The 12,353-nt window shown below is 34.6% G+C and overlaps 1 protein-coding gene, 1 long non-coding RNA gene and 1 pseudogene across 9 annotated transcripts; 2 read left to right on the forward strand and 1 right to left on the reverse strand.

Moving 5' to 3' along the window:
- Positions 1 to 1,157: 1,157 nt before the first annotated feature.
- On the forward strand, positions 1,158 to 4,794 carry LOC148760425 (putative disease resistance RPP13-like protein 1; annotated as a pseudogene).
- A 1,346-nt stretch (positions 4,795 to 6,140) lies between these two features.
- On the forward strand, positions 6,141 to 9,054 carry LOC108663850 (uncharacterized). Of its 6 annotated transcripts, none has more exons than XR_016023156.1 (6): positions 6,141 to 6,228; positions 6,446 to 6,558; positions 6,688 to 7,075; positions 7,205 to 7,284; positions 8,102 to 8,481; positions 8,739 to 9,054. It is a non-coding gene; the product is annotated as an uncharacterized LOC108663850 (long non-coding RNA). The 6 variants fall into 6 exon arrangements; XR_016023154.1 differs by having other exon boundaries at positions 6,688 to 6,729; positions 6,999 to 7,075; positions 7,205 to 8,481; XR_016023155.1 differs by having other exon boundaries at positions 6,688 to 7,284.
- Positions 9,055 to 10,987: 1,933 nt separating this feature from the next.
- LOC18586895 (ubiquitin domain-containing protein 7SL RNA2-like) lies at positions 10,988 to 12,079 on the reverse strand. Of its 3 annotated transcripts, XM_088802653.1 has the most exons (3): positions 11,852 to 12,079; positions 11,804 to 11,812; positions 10,988 to 11,554 (listed from the first exon to the last, which is right to left on the reverse strand). In XM_088802653.1, exons 1-3 carry the CDS (start codon positions 12,077 to 12,079, stop codon positions 10,988 to 10,990), a joined length of 804 nt encoding a protein of 267 aa, XP_088658779.1. The 3 variants fall into 3 exon arrangements, with proteins under 3 accessions (XP_088658779.1, XP_017985216.1, XP_088658777.1); XM_018129727.2 differs by lacking the exon at positions 11,804 to 11,812; XM_088802651.1 differs by lacking the exon at positions 11,804 to 11,812 and having other exon boundaries at positions 10,988 to 11,561; positions 11,820 to 12,079.
- Positions 12,080 to 12,353: the final 274 nt, after the last annotated feature.

The raw sequence follows: 12,353 nt of genomic DNA on the forward strand, positions 1-12,353 counted from the left end.
TAGTAAATATAAAAAGAATTATAGCGAAAATTAGTAGTTGAAAAATCTTAACATAAACTTGTAAAATTTAACGTAAAAACTTATAAAGGTGGAACAAGTAACGTCAAAATATTGACGTAGACTTGTGAGATTTAACATAACAAGTTAATTAAGTCAAATAAACATAATTTTTAGACAAATTAAACATTTAAATTATATTCTCATGTTTAAAATGTTTAACGGTTTACAAATTTTTAACTTATAAACGAATAGTTGTAAAGACAAAAATAATTATAGTGAAAATTAGTAGTTGAAAAACTTTGACTTAAACATGTAAAAATTAATATAAAAACTTATAAAAGTAGAATAATCAATATCAAAATATTGATGTAGACCTACGGAATTTAATGTAACAAGCTAATTAAGTCAAATAAACATAGTTTTTTGAGAAATTAAATATTTACATTTATATTCTCGAATTTAAAATATTTAATGATTTACAAATTTTAATTTATAAACGAATAATAGTAAGTATAAAAATAATTATAGTGAAAATAGGTAATTGAAAAACCTTGATTTAAACCTATAAGAATTAATGTGAAAAGTTATAAAGGTGAAACAAGCAATATCAAAATATTGATGTAACCCCGTGAGATTCAATGTAACAAGTTATGATAATAAATTTAATTGAATTAAATTAGTTAGATTCAACCTACGGCATTGCAGGAGATTCATGCAGTGCTTGATGATGCTGAGGAAAGGCAGCTGAAAGATCAGTCTATGAAAATCTAGTTGTCCAACCTCCAAAACTTGGCCTACGATGTGGATGCATTTTGGATGAGTTTGAAACTGAAACTTTGAGACGCACTTTGATGGTGAAACGTCGAGGTAGCTCAAGTAAGAAGCCCAAGCTCATGATTTCTGATTCATACAATGCTGTTTTGTTTAACAGGGACATGGCGTCCAAGATAAATGATGTCACTGCCAGATTGAAAGATTTAGAACCACAAAAAGATCAGTTATAGTTGAGAATGATTGACTGCCATAAATCCAAAAGGATAGAAGAACGGCAGCAGCCCATTTCTGTGGAGATTGAAACTCATGTGTCTGGTCGAGACAAAGACAAAGAGGTTTTACTTGAATTGCTCCTCAAGAGTGATGATGAAGGAAATTTTGTGATTCCCATCATTGGTATGGCAGGGATTGGTAAGACAACCTTGGCCCAACTAGTTTACAATGATACTTGTGTTCAACATCATTTTGACCTTAAAGCATGGGTTTGTGTTTCTGATGATTTTGATATCACAAGAATAACGAAAGCAATTTTACAATCAGTCAGTTTTGAGCCAAGTAATGAAAATAACATGACTTCACTTGAAGAAAAATTAAAGAAAAATTTATCTGAGAAAAAATTTCTGACTGTTTTGGATGATGTTTGGAATGAGAATTATCATAATTGGACCATTCTACAATCTCCTTTTCTAACAAGGATTCCAGGAAGCAAAGTTGTTGTGACAACACGAAATCTTGATGTTTCAGCTACAATGGGTGCTTCTCATGCTCATTCTTTAAAAGTTTTATCAGAGGATGATTGTTTATCTGTATTTGCTCAACATGCATTAGGATCAACAAATTTTGGAGGACATCCCAACCAAGAAAAAGTTGCTAAGAAAATAGTGAGAAAGTGCAACGGTTTGCCTTTGGCTGCTAAAACCCTTAAAGGCTTGTTACGTACTAATGTTGACCACGATGCTTGGAAAGAGATATTAGAGAGTGAGATATGGCAACTATCAGAACATCGCTGTGGTATAATTCCGGCTTTACAATTAAGTTACCATCATCTTCCTCTACATTTTAAGCGATGCTTCACCTACTGCTCCATCCTTCCTAAGGATTATGAATTTAAAGAATATATAAGAGATAATCCTGTTATGGAGCGCAGAAGGCTTTCTACAGGAAGCACGAGATAAACAACACATTAAAGATTTGGGTCACAAGTACTTTAGAGATCTACTATCAAGGTCTCTTTCGCAAATATCCAACAAAGATAATTCTCGGTTTGTTATGCATGACCTCATTAATGATCTGGCTCAATCAGTTGCTGGAGAAATATGTTTTAGAATAGAAGGTGATAAGAAAATTTCGAAGCAAGCTCGCCACTTATCTTACATAGGTAGCAAGTATGATGCCATCAAAAAATTTAAGGGGATTTGTGAAGCCAAGCATTGTCGAACCTTTTTGCCTTTGAGGTTGTCAAATAATAGATGTTGCTATGTAACCAACAATGTTCTAACATATTTGTTGCCAGATTTAAGGTGCTTGAGGGTCCTTTCTTTGAGAGGGTATCAGATCACAATGTTGCCAGATTTTATCAAAGATTTAAAACACTTATGGTATTTAGATTTTTCTGAAACTTTTATTAAAAGCTTGCCCGAGTCCGTAAGTACCTTCTATAATTTAGAAACCCTTTTATTAATGAGGTGTGAGAAGCTTGAGAAGCTACCTACAGAGATGGAACACCTGGTCAACTTATGTCATCTTAATATCATCTGTGCGCATAGATTAGAAGGCGTGCCAAGTAATTTTGGTACGTTAACTGATCTTCAAACACTATCCAATTTTGTTGTGGGTAAAGGTGAGGGATATCAAATAAGGGAGCTAAAGAAATCATCCAATCTCAAAGGTCAACTTTGTATTTCTGGGTTAAAGAATGTTACTGAAACTCAAGATGCATGGAAGGTTAAGTTACAAGATAAGGCAGGACTGGATGAGTTAGAATTGGAGTGGAGTGGAGACTTTGATAATAGAACGGAAGAAGTTGAGAAAAAGGTGTTGGATTTGCTGCAACCTTCTAAAAAGCTTAAGAAGCTTGCCATAAAAAACTATTGTGGTGCAACATTGGCAAAATGGGTTGGAGATTCATCATTCAATAACTTACTTTCATTTTGCCTCAAGGATTGTCCAAATTGCATGTCACTGCCATCAATTGGGAAACTGCCATTGTTGAAAGAGGTACGTATCAAAGGATTGGATAGTGTAAGTGATGTGGGAGTTGAGTTTTTCGGAGAAAACAAGCCAAATGCATTTCCATCATTGGAGATTTTACAATTTGAAGACATGCCTAAATGGGAGAAGTGGAGTTTTTGTGAAGTTGATGAGGAAGCTAGGAGATTTCCAAGACTTCGTGAGCTCCGTATCACGAATTGTCCTCAACTGTTGGGGACTATGCCGAAATGTCTTCCTTCGTTGGAGATGCTTGTGATTCATGTTTGTGAGAAACTAGTAATTTCAGTTTCAAGCCTTCCAATGCTTTCAGTTTTAGAAATTGAAGGGTGTGACAAGGTATTGTACAAAGGGTTCGCAGATCAAACTTCATTGAAAAGAGTTTCTTTTTCAAAACTTTCCAAATTTATTTGTGTAGCAGAATGGTTGGTGTTAGGGTCAGTAAGAGTGAAATCCCTTGAGTTGTGCTCTTTGCGAGAGAATAATTGGGGATTGCTAACCCAATCAATGTCCTTGTGTAATATGACAATTCAAAACTGGCCCCAACTTTTCTCCATAGGGGCAGATGAGGAAAGAGAACAGCTGATGCAATTGAAGATCCCTTGCAGAGTTGAACAAATGAAAATATGGAAATGTGAAGGGTTAAAAAAGCTATCAGCAACCTTTCAATCCATCACATCGCTTAGGGTGCTAGAGCTTTGGTCTTACCCGAAACTGATTCTCTTTCAAAGAGCAGTTTGCCTTTGAATCTGAAAACGTTGGTGATTGGTAAATGAAAAAACTTGCGATGCTTGTTGGAGGAGGGGGAAGAGTATCAACATCAGTAGTGCATGGCCTCTTGAGTACTTGCCTATTGTAAATTGTCCATCTCTTGTATCTTTATCATCCAGAGGTGAGTTACCCATGGGGCTTAAAGAATTGAGCATCTATAATTGTCCGATGCTAGAATCAATGGCTCAAGAAATTCAACATGATGCTCCTCTTGAATATATTAGTATCTTTGGGTGTGATAATATTAATTATTTAGCTCAAGCATTAAGCAAGCTCACCTATCTCCGGAATATTTACTTAACCAATGTTTCAAATTTGGTTTCCTTTCTTGAAACTGGTTTGCCCACCGCAAACCTCAGAGTGCTCCGTTTCTATAATTGTACAAATCTCCAAGCTCTGCCCGATGATAAGCACAACCTCAACTATCTAGAAGACTTAAGAATAATGAATTGTTCAAGTGTGACATCCATCTCGGAGCAGGGCATCCCTACGACTCTCAGAAAACTTGACATCGAAGGACCCAATATTTGTAAGCCACTGATTGAGTGGGGATTGCATAAACTCACTTCTCTCGGATCTCCCTCCATAACAAATGGGTGTCCAGATGCAGTGTTGTTTCCACAATAGGAGTTAGGAATTATGCTGCCAGGCTCTCTCACCTCTCTTGACATCTTTGATTTTCCAAAGCTAGAGATCCTGCCCTCCAATGGCTTTCAGAACCTTACTTCCCTGGAAACGTTGTGTGTCGGGTCCTGCCCAAACCTCAGATCTCTACCGGAAAAGGACATGCTTTCTTCGCTTTTGCGGTTAGAAATTTGGGGATGTGAAGTGCTAAAGGAACAGTGTAAAAAGGACAAAGGACCAGAGTGGTCCAATATGGAACACATACCTTATGTGCAAATTCATGGCAGTATATCTATGATTTTAGATGGTCCTGATTCAGGGGATGGTTCTGGCTCAGATGATTATGATTCAAAGGAAAAGGATCAAAGTTTCAGGTATTACAATTTGGAATGGGGTATTTTTAAAAATAACCCTTAAAGATAATATGTTTTCAAAAATAACTTTTTTTATAATTTTAATTATTTTTAATTAAATTAAATAAAATTACTCTTAATGAAATTACACGTTATGATGTTACACGCCATATACAAAAATATGTTACACGTCATGATTAGATTGTTACATGCCATGTGTAAAAACATATGACACGTCATGGTTAGATTGTTACACACCATGTACAGAAACATGTGACACTCCATGTATAGAAACATGTGACACGCTATGTACAAAAACATGTGACACGTTATGGTTAAATTGTTACACGTCATGTTAAAAAAATACTGTTGTTACACGCCATATGCAAAAACATATTACACGCCATGATTAAAAAAGGTTGTTACACACCATGTTGAAAAAAAAATACTGTATTACATGTCATATTGAAAAAATATTATTGTTACACATTATATTCAGAAACATTTTGTTACATTTTAATGTCTAAAATATTGTTGTTACTTACGAACCAAAACTTCAAATCTCCTCAACTCTCTTCATTTTTTTTTTGACAATTTGGCACCGATTAAAGTGTTTATAATATATTTTCATAAATCAAAACATAAATTTCCTTATCTAAAACACCTATTTCAACTAAAAAAAATTCTTTTGAAAACCTAAGTTTATAAATTTCAATTTTTTGAGTTTATTGGTGTCTAGATCCCGAATTGATTCAATTAAAAGTTATTTCAATCATCTGTGATCATTTCTACCGTTTTAATTTTACCCAAAATACCTAAAAATTAAATTTCTCAAATAGCCACCTACCCAAATCCATCAAAACCATTGCTTGGTGTCTTGAAAGCGTAAGAAAAAGAAATCTGAAAATACGGAAGAGAAAAATCGAAAGCATAGCAGACGAATGCCAAAAAGAAAAATCGATAAAATTTGAGAGACTAGGATGATGAGAGAGAGAAATCAGAAATACAAATGGAGAGAAATTGTGATGAATGATTTAATTTATTTGAAATAGTTTTAAGGATATTTTTGTCAAGTTATGACTAAATATAGCTAAAAACCGTTAAACTTATTTTGATGATTATTTTTAAAATGTCCTTATCAAAAAAGACTATTTCTCATAATTTCCTCATTTGGAATTGATTATAACCAATACAATATTTTTATTATAATTGTAGTGTTGAGTACATCTTCAAATGTATAAACTAAAGAGAAAGGAAAAACACTTTCGATTTATATCATCTTTTACCTTTTTGATCTTCGGACCATTAATTTTGCAAGGATTGTGGTTGTCTTGCTTTTGGCATTAATTGAAAAAGGTTAGATTTTTCTCTGTTATTTGCAGGATATGATGATAACCATGGTCTTATGAACAAAATGCTCATTATATGCTTAGCGTAATGCTTGAAGTAGCAAAAAGGGAGTTGACATTGGCCTTCTCGGTGCCAGTTGCTTGTGTTTGTGAGTTTTCATTTTATGGTTCGATCGATTGATTAAGATCCATCAAAATTTGATACAACGAGAGAGAAGTTAAATGTTGGTTGAGATATGCATATTAGAGTATTTAATTCTTGCCTTATGTGTGTCTGTTGTCTAAAACTTTTTGTCATATCTATCTATCTGTTTTCAGTTATTTGCTTGTAGCATGAATACTGAGATTTATATATTCATTATTTAGGTACAGATATTTCAACTCCTAGCAAACCTTCAATACTCTGGCTTAACATTGATACTATTGATGCAAAAGCTTGCTAAGCAATTGGATCAATGTTTCCTCATCTAATAGCACAAGTATGGCTCTTTCATTGTTCATTATAAACATTATATTTGGGTAGAATGAGTTAATAATATCAAATGTTTATGATGTTATCTTTTATATACATGGATATTAATTTGATTAGTAATTAATGTTGGTTGCAGTTCTAAGTTGCAGAAGCTTTTGTCTAAAAGAGTTATGTAAAGGTCAGTTCTTGCTTCATGACCTTTTGATCATCTACACTATTGCTTGAATGGCCTTACACGGCCATATAGGAACCGAGATAAGACTCATGACCCAAAATGGCTAACTCAAAAGTTAACAGACCCACCTGATTGCGACCTATAATCTTTATAATCATACGTATGAAATCCAATGTTAGAAAAGAAAAAGACATTACCGATCACCAAGGTTGAGTCTATTTAGTTGTAAAATTCAAAAACTGAAATTGATGGTGTACTCATCTATGATCCAGAGAGCTGTTTGATCTCTGAAAATTAAAGGGAAGATAGAGGGATTAGAAATTTATATCATCCTCTGCTCATACTCAAGGTTAGGTATTTCAATTTGGAAAAGCATTTCCATTTTTCTTCTTAACAGATTTTGAATTTCAAAAGGCAATGCTGTTCATCTTACTTTCACATTGAAACTTATATGATATTTTCATTATACATTTTTCAGGCTTACCAGGATTATCTGTCATGTGGAAATTTGTGTGGTTGCTGTCTTTCCTGCCAATTTGATTTTATCTTTTTTAGATGGTAAGAGGGTAGTTTAATTTAGTGTTAAGGTGTTTTTGCCTCTCTTTCATTCTTCAGTTTGGGTACAGTTGGATCTTAAGGAAGTTCTAAATGCCAGTTCAATACTGAAACTGGGTGTGAAATTTTAAAGATTTGCTAATTAGGAAAACTTTGATAAGGACTTATTTGCTAGTTAGGAAAACTTTAATGGATAGATATTCAATATTTTTTCTTGGTTTTCTTATCGTTTCATTATGTATCAAAGAAAGAGCATTTGTTCTTTGGTGGTTGCATATTGTTGAACCTATAGATTGCAATTTCTATGGAAATTGACATGAACCTTTAATTTTTCAATTTTATATTCCTCAGTATTATCATAAAACTTGAACGAGGGAATTTAAAAAATAAAAAATAAAAAATGGTAAGTGGCACTGTAGCGTAGATTTTGTTTTTTACCATAACAATTGTATGGATGCATTAAGCTTATGCTTTATGGAGAAGTTTCCCTATCACTTACCATTTTTTACCAACAGTGAAATTGAACCCAGGCATCAGTGACACCGCTGTTGCAACAATTAAAACCAACACCCAAGCTTTTGCTCTTCCCTTTTGCCCTAAATCGTCTTACCTACTTGAGCTTTACTTTGTAGTCAATCCATGCCGTAGTTCAAAGCTGTCCATAACTCATGTCCTTTTGAAGACCTTCAGATGGTTTTTCATCTTGATGAATGGACTGGATACCTTTTCAGAGACAGAATATATATCCATAGTTGCAAGCATATTATAGAAGATTGCCAAGTAACTAAATACTGGTATCTGTCTTTGTGATTTTTTGTAGAATGGAGATGCCAATAATTATGACTAGCATCCGAAATTTGAGTTTCAGAAAAGATATCTAAATTAATCTTGATGTTTTGGAATTGATTTTGTGGGTGGTGTGCAAGGTTCACCAACTACAATTTATGAGACAGAGATCATAGTAGCAGGCTAACTCAAGTTAGAGATCAGGTTTCAATTCTAAACAATATTTATACTTCTTATTCCACTTGATTTGAACTTGAGTAAATCAAAATACCAAACTATTAATTCCTGCTTCTGGAAATGCAAGCATGTTGAAAGCTCCTTTCACCTAAAAAGATGAGCTAACATTTTTTCTCTCGGATCTCTACTTGGATTTCGCTTTTTGCCCCATAAAAGGACTAAGAGATTCATGAAGAGGTTAGTTCTTTCTCCAAGACTCTTAAATGTTATCTATATTTACAGATATTGAAAGGGAAATGGTCTATACCAAGCTTTGATTGATTTGGCGAGTTGTGATTCTTGCCTATAGCTTATTTCTTTGGTTTGATGTCTTTTTGCTGTTATTATCTTTTGGCTACAGCAATTGGCCATGCACAACCCTCATCTTCATATATACATGGTGCATGCCCTCTTTGGATTTCATATTTATAACCCAAACTCTACTTTGGATTCAGTTTTAGCATGGCTCCATCTCTCACTAACCATGATGGAATGGAAGTTTGGTCCATGTTTCATTTAAAGCTGAAGAAATATTGTTGCACTCGGAACAATGGGTTGAAGCTGGTTATGTCAGTATGGCAGTCAATTTACAGAATTCCAGTTGTCTGCCAAACGAGATTCTGTATTATCAACGTTGAAACTGCAATTCAAAGTTGAAGTAGATAAATCTCAGCTTTAGAATTTATGGCTGATAAATATTACCATCTGAATCTATTGTAGAATAAATATGAATGCAATATAATGTCAGGGTGTGTGTCTTAGCTTCCAAGTTCGATTGCTATCAAAACTTGTTATGGTACCTTGATGCTGTATTGATGGTAATAACTGTAAACGTCAATGTTACATGATGGAATAATGTTTCTGATTATTATTTCATAATTGTACAAATTTTAATTTTTAAAATTTTTTTCATCTCATTACTTTTTTTATTATAACACTATAAAAATATTAATATTCACCATTTGTGTAAACAACGATCATTAAAATACTTTTTATTATAATTATTAGTAAGATTTATTTAATTTATAAATAAAAATTTTAATTGTGATGAATGATTTCATTAAAAAATATTTTAAAATTTTAATAGTATTAAATAATTTAAAAGTTAATATTTTAATTTAAAATTTTTTAAATTAAATATAAATTCTTTTAATATTTTAAACTAAATGTTAATATTCATCAAATCTATACTTCTAAGTTTGGTATAATTTTTTTTTTGTTTTCTTAAAAATATATTACGTCCTGTAATTTTTTGTGATCAATGGGTATTTTTCTCGTTAACTCGTAAAATTTTTTACCTTTAAAATAAAATTTACATCTTCGAAACAAGTATAAGTATTAAAAATATTTTATGTCAAAATAAATAGACCCATAATCTTACATTATGTTGAGTTTTTTTTACAATGTAACTTAATTAATGACATTGTATGGAATGGTGGTGCACATCCCTTTCACCAATTCGATCTTCGTGGAAGCTCTTGCGTTGTTAATGAAAATAGGCCATTGACTTTTGATTCATCCCCATTCTGTTGGTGTATGGGTTGGGCTTTGAACCAGCCTGCTTCAGTGTAATATTCTTGAATGACAGACCAAGCTCTGCACGAACCATCTGCTTGAAATTCCGCAGTCTTGATGTATCATTGATGCAGGGACAAAACTGTTTGCTTCCTGAGATAATCCGAATGCCAATCTTTATAAACAGGACAATTTCAGCCCCATCATGAATCTGATAAACTCGAAGCTGGATATCATTGTCTTCGTAGGGAAGGTCTTGCTTGTCAACTTCGACCCCAAGCGGCTCCTCCACTCGCATTTTCAAGTCATCGACAGTTGCATCAAGCGGGTGCCTCCCGCATTACCTCCATCTTCATGTCACCAAATTGATCACCAAGCCTATAATCCGTCGCGTGGAACAAAAGCCAAGTCAGTATGTCATACTAAGTTTTAAGTTTGTATGCATGCATGCATGCATCTTCCTTTGTATATGCTGGAACCAAACCGGCAATGCTCCAACTGACTGCAAGCCAAATCTTTCTTCAGTTTAATCTCATCATGTACAAGAACCTTGGGATTCTCATTGACGGGCCAATCAAACTCCATTAAGAATCAGATTCCCCAATCCACAACCCATATCAGACTCATGTGCTTTAATCCAAAACAACCCCAATGATCAGTCTCTTTTCCTGGATCCGGGCTGGATCAAACAAGTTTGAAAGTGCCATTGACAATAAGGATTTTGCAGGGTGATGGAAAGAGCAAAACAAAATTCTCATTATTCTTATGAGTTATGGGCTTAACCTAGCCGGTGATGTCAATTCTTACTTCTGTACACTTCTGGTTTTTAAATAAATCAGAGTAGAGAGACTTTTTAATTTCGGAAAATAAGAGAAAAAACCAAACCTGTTGGAAAATATGTAATTACTTATTAGGTCAATGATGCCTTAGTGATAACTGTGTTCTTGGTTGATATCTGGTTTGATTGGAAATTTTATCTTTATCAAGCAATAGAGACTTAAAAAAGAAAGTAATATCAAAAAAGGGGATTAAACTTTTGGTAATGTCTTGCCTCATCTGCCCTATAGAAAGGAAAATGTCAGCAAAGAGATGAACTAAACAGGCATTACCTACTGCAAAATGTTGAAACTAGCATGAGGTTAGAGTAGCAACGAAAATTCTAAGACTAAACAAAGAAAATGAAAAAGGTTCATGATCCGTTGGTAACCCTTCCGCGAAAGATTTCAATGGTATCACCATTGGCAACATCTTGCCACCTAAACGATTTATCATCGTCCAGTATACTCTGTTTATGTATGAAGAAGTAACCTTCTACAGGGAGATTGATCTGACTTCTTTGCTGCAACTTTTCCAGTTCTTTTCTCAGCTCTTTCACATTGTCCGACGGATTGACTTCCACCGGTATCTTCACGGTCCCCCGCCAGGGCAACACCATCACCTTCAGCCGTTTGGTCCCCTTCTTGGCCCTCTTCGACGACCCTGCCCCTGAACGTATGGCCGTCGGCTTGATAAATACGTCAATCTCAGCATTGTCCGTGAGCTCACAGTCGCGTAAAGATCGATGGTCTTGCAACTCCTCCCTGTTTGACAGGAGCACCAACCTGTTGACAGGGATAGGTTCCATCTCATGAATCTTTTCTTTTAACCGTAGGACGGTGTCGTCCACGTCCATCTCAAGAGGAACGGAGGCCCTGGAGGATGGTATCTTGATCTTGAGTTGGATTTTCTTGGACGGGGAAGATTCTTCTTCATTAATCTCGACTCTCCCTGAACGAATGGCCGTCGGCTTGACAAATACGTTAATCTCAGTATCATCCGTGAACCCACAGTCGCGTAAAGATTGATGGTCTTGCAACTCCTCCCCGTTTGACTTGAGTACGAACCTGTTGACAACGGTAGGGATAGGTTCCATCTCATGAATCTTTTCTTTTAACTGTAGGATAGTGTCGTCCTCGTCGATCTCAAGAGGAACGTAGTCGTCAGAGGATGGTCTCTTGACCTTGACTTGGATTTTCTTGGACGGGGAAGATTCTTGTTCATTAATCTCCATCACTTGAGGTTCATCGGCGATGAGGAGTTGAACTCGACAGTCCTGGAAGAGTACACAATACTCGACATCCCGCTCATCCTCGAGAACTTGGCCATTGAATACAAGAATTTGTCTAGCCACAGGAATTCCCTGGTACTTCTGCACCTTTTCTTTGATTTCCAGGACAGTGTCAAAGAAGCCGATTTCAATGGAGAAAGCTCTGCCTTCCGGAGTCTCAAAGATGATATCCATTTCAAAAGATTAAAAGACTTGGGATACAAAGCTAGATCCTAGAGATGAATGAATGGAGAGACTTCTCTTAAGTTTTTGTGCTTGAGAGTGTAACTATAGAGGGGGAAAAGATCCTTTAAATCATTATATATGAAATTAATAAATTAAAAAGGTTCAATCGAAATAAATTATTATATATGTACTAAATTCATACAAAGGCTAATTACATAATTTTATATTTTTTTTCAATTTTTAAGTTGACTTGATATTAACTTAGGCGATTAAATTAATTTTA

Source organism: Theobroma cacao, chromosome 10 (genome assembly GCF_053813885.1).
Source record: "Theobroma cacao isolate CCN51 chromosome 10, ASM5381388v1, whole genome shotgun sequence".
In the NCBI taxonomy this organism is placed as follows: domain Eukaryota; kingdom Viridiplantae; phylum Streptophyta; class Magnoliopsida; order Malvales; family Malvaceae; genus Theobroma; species Theobroma cacao.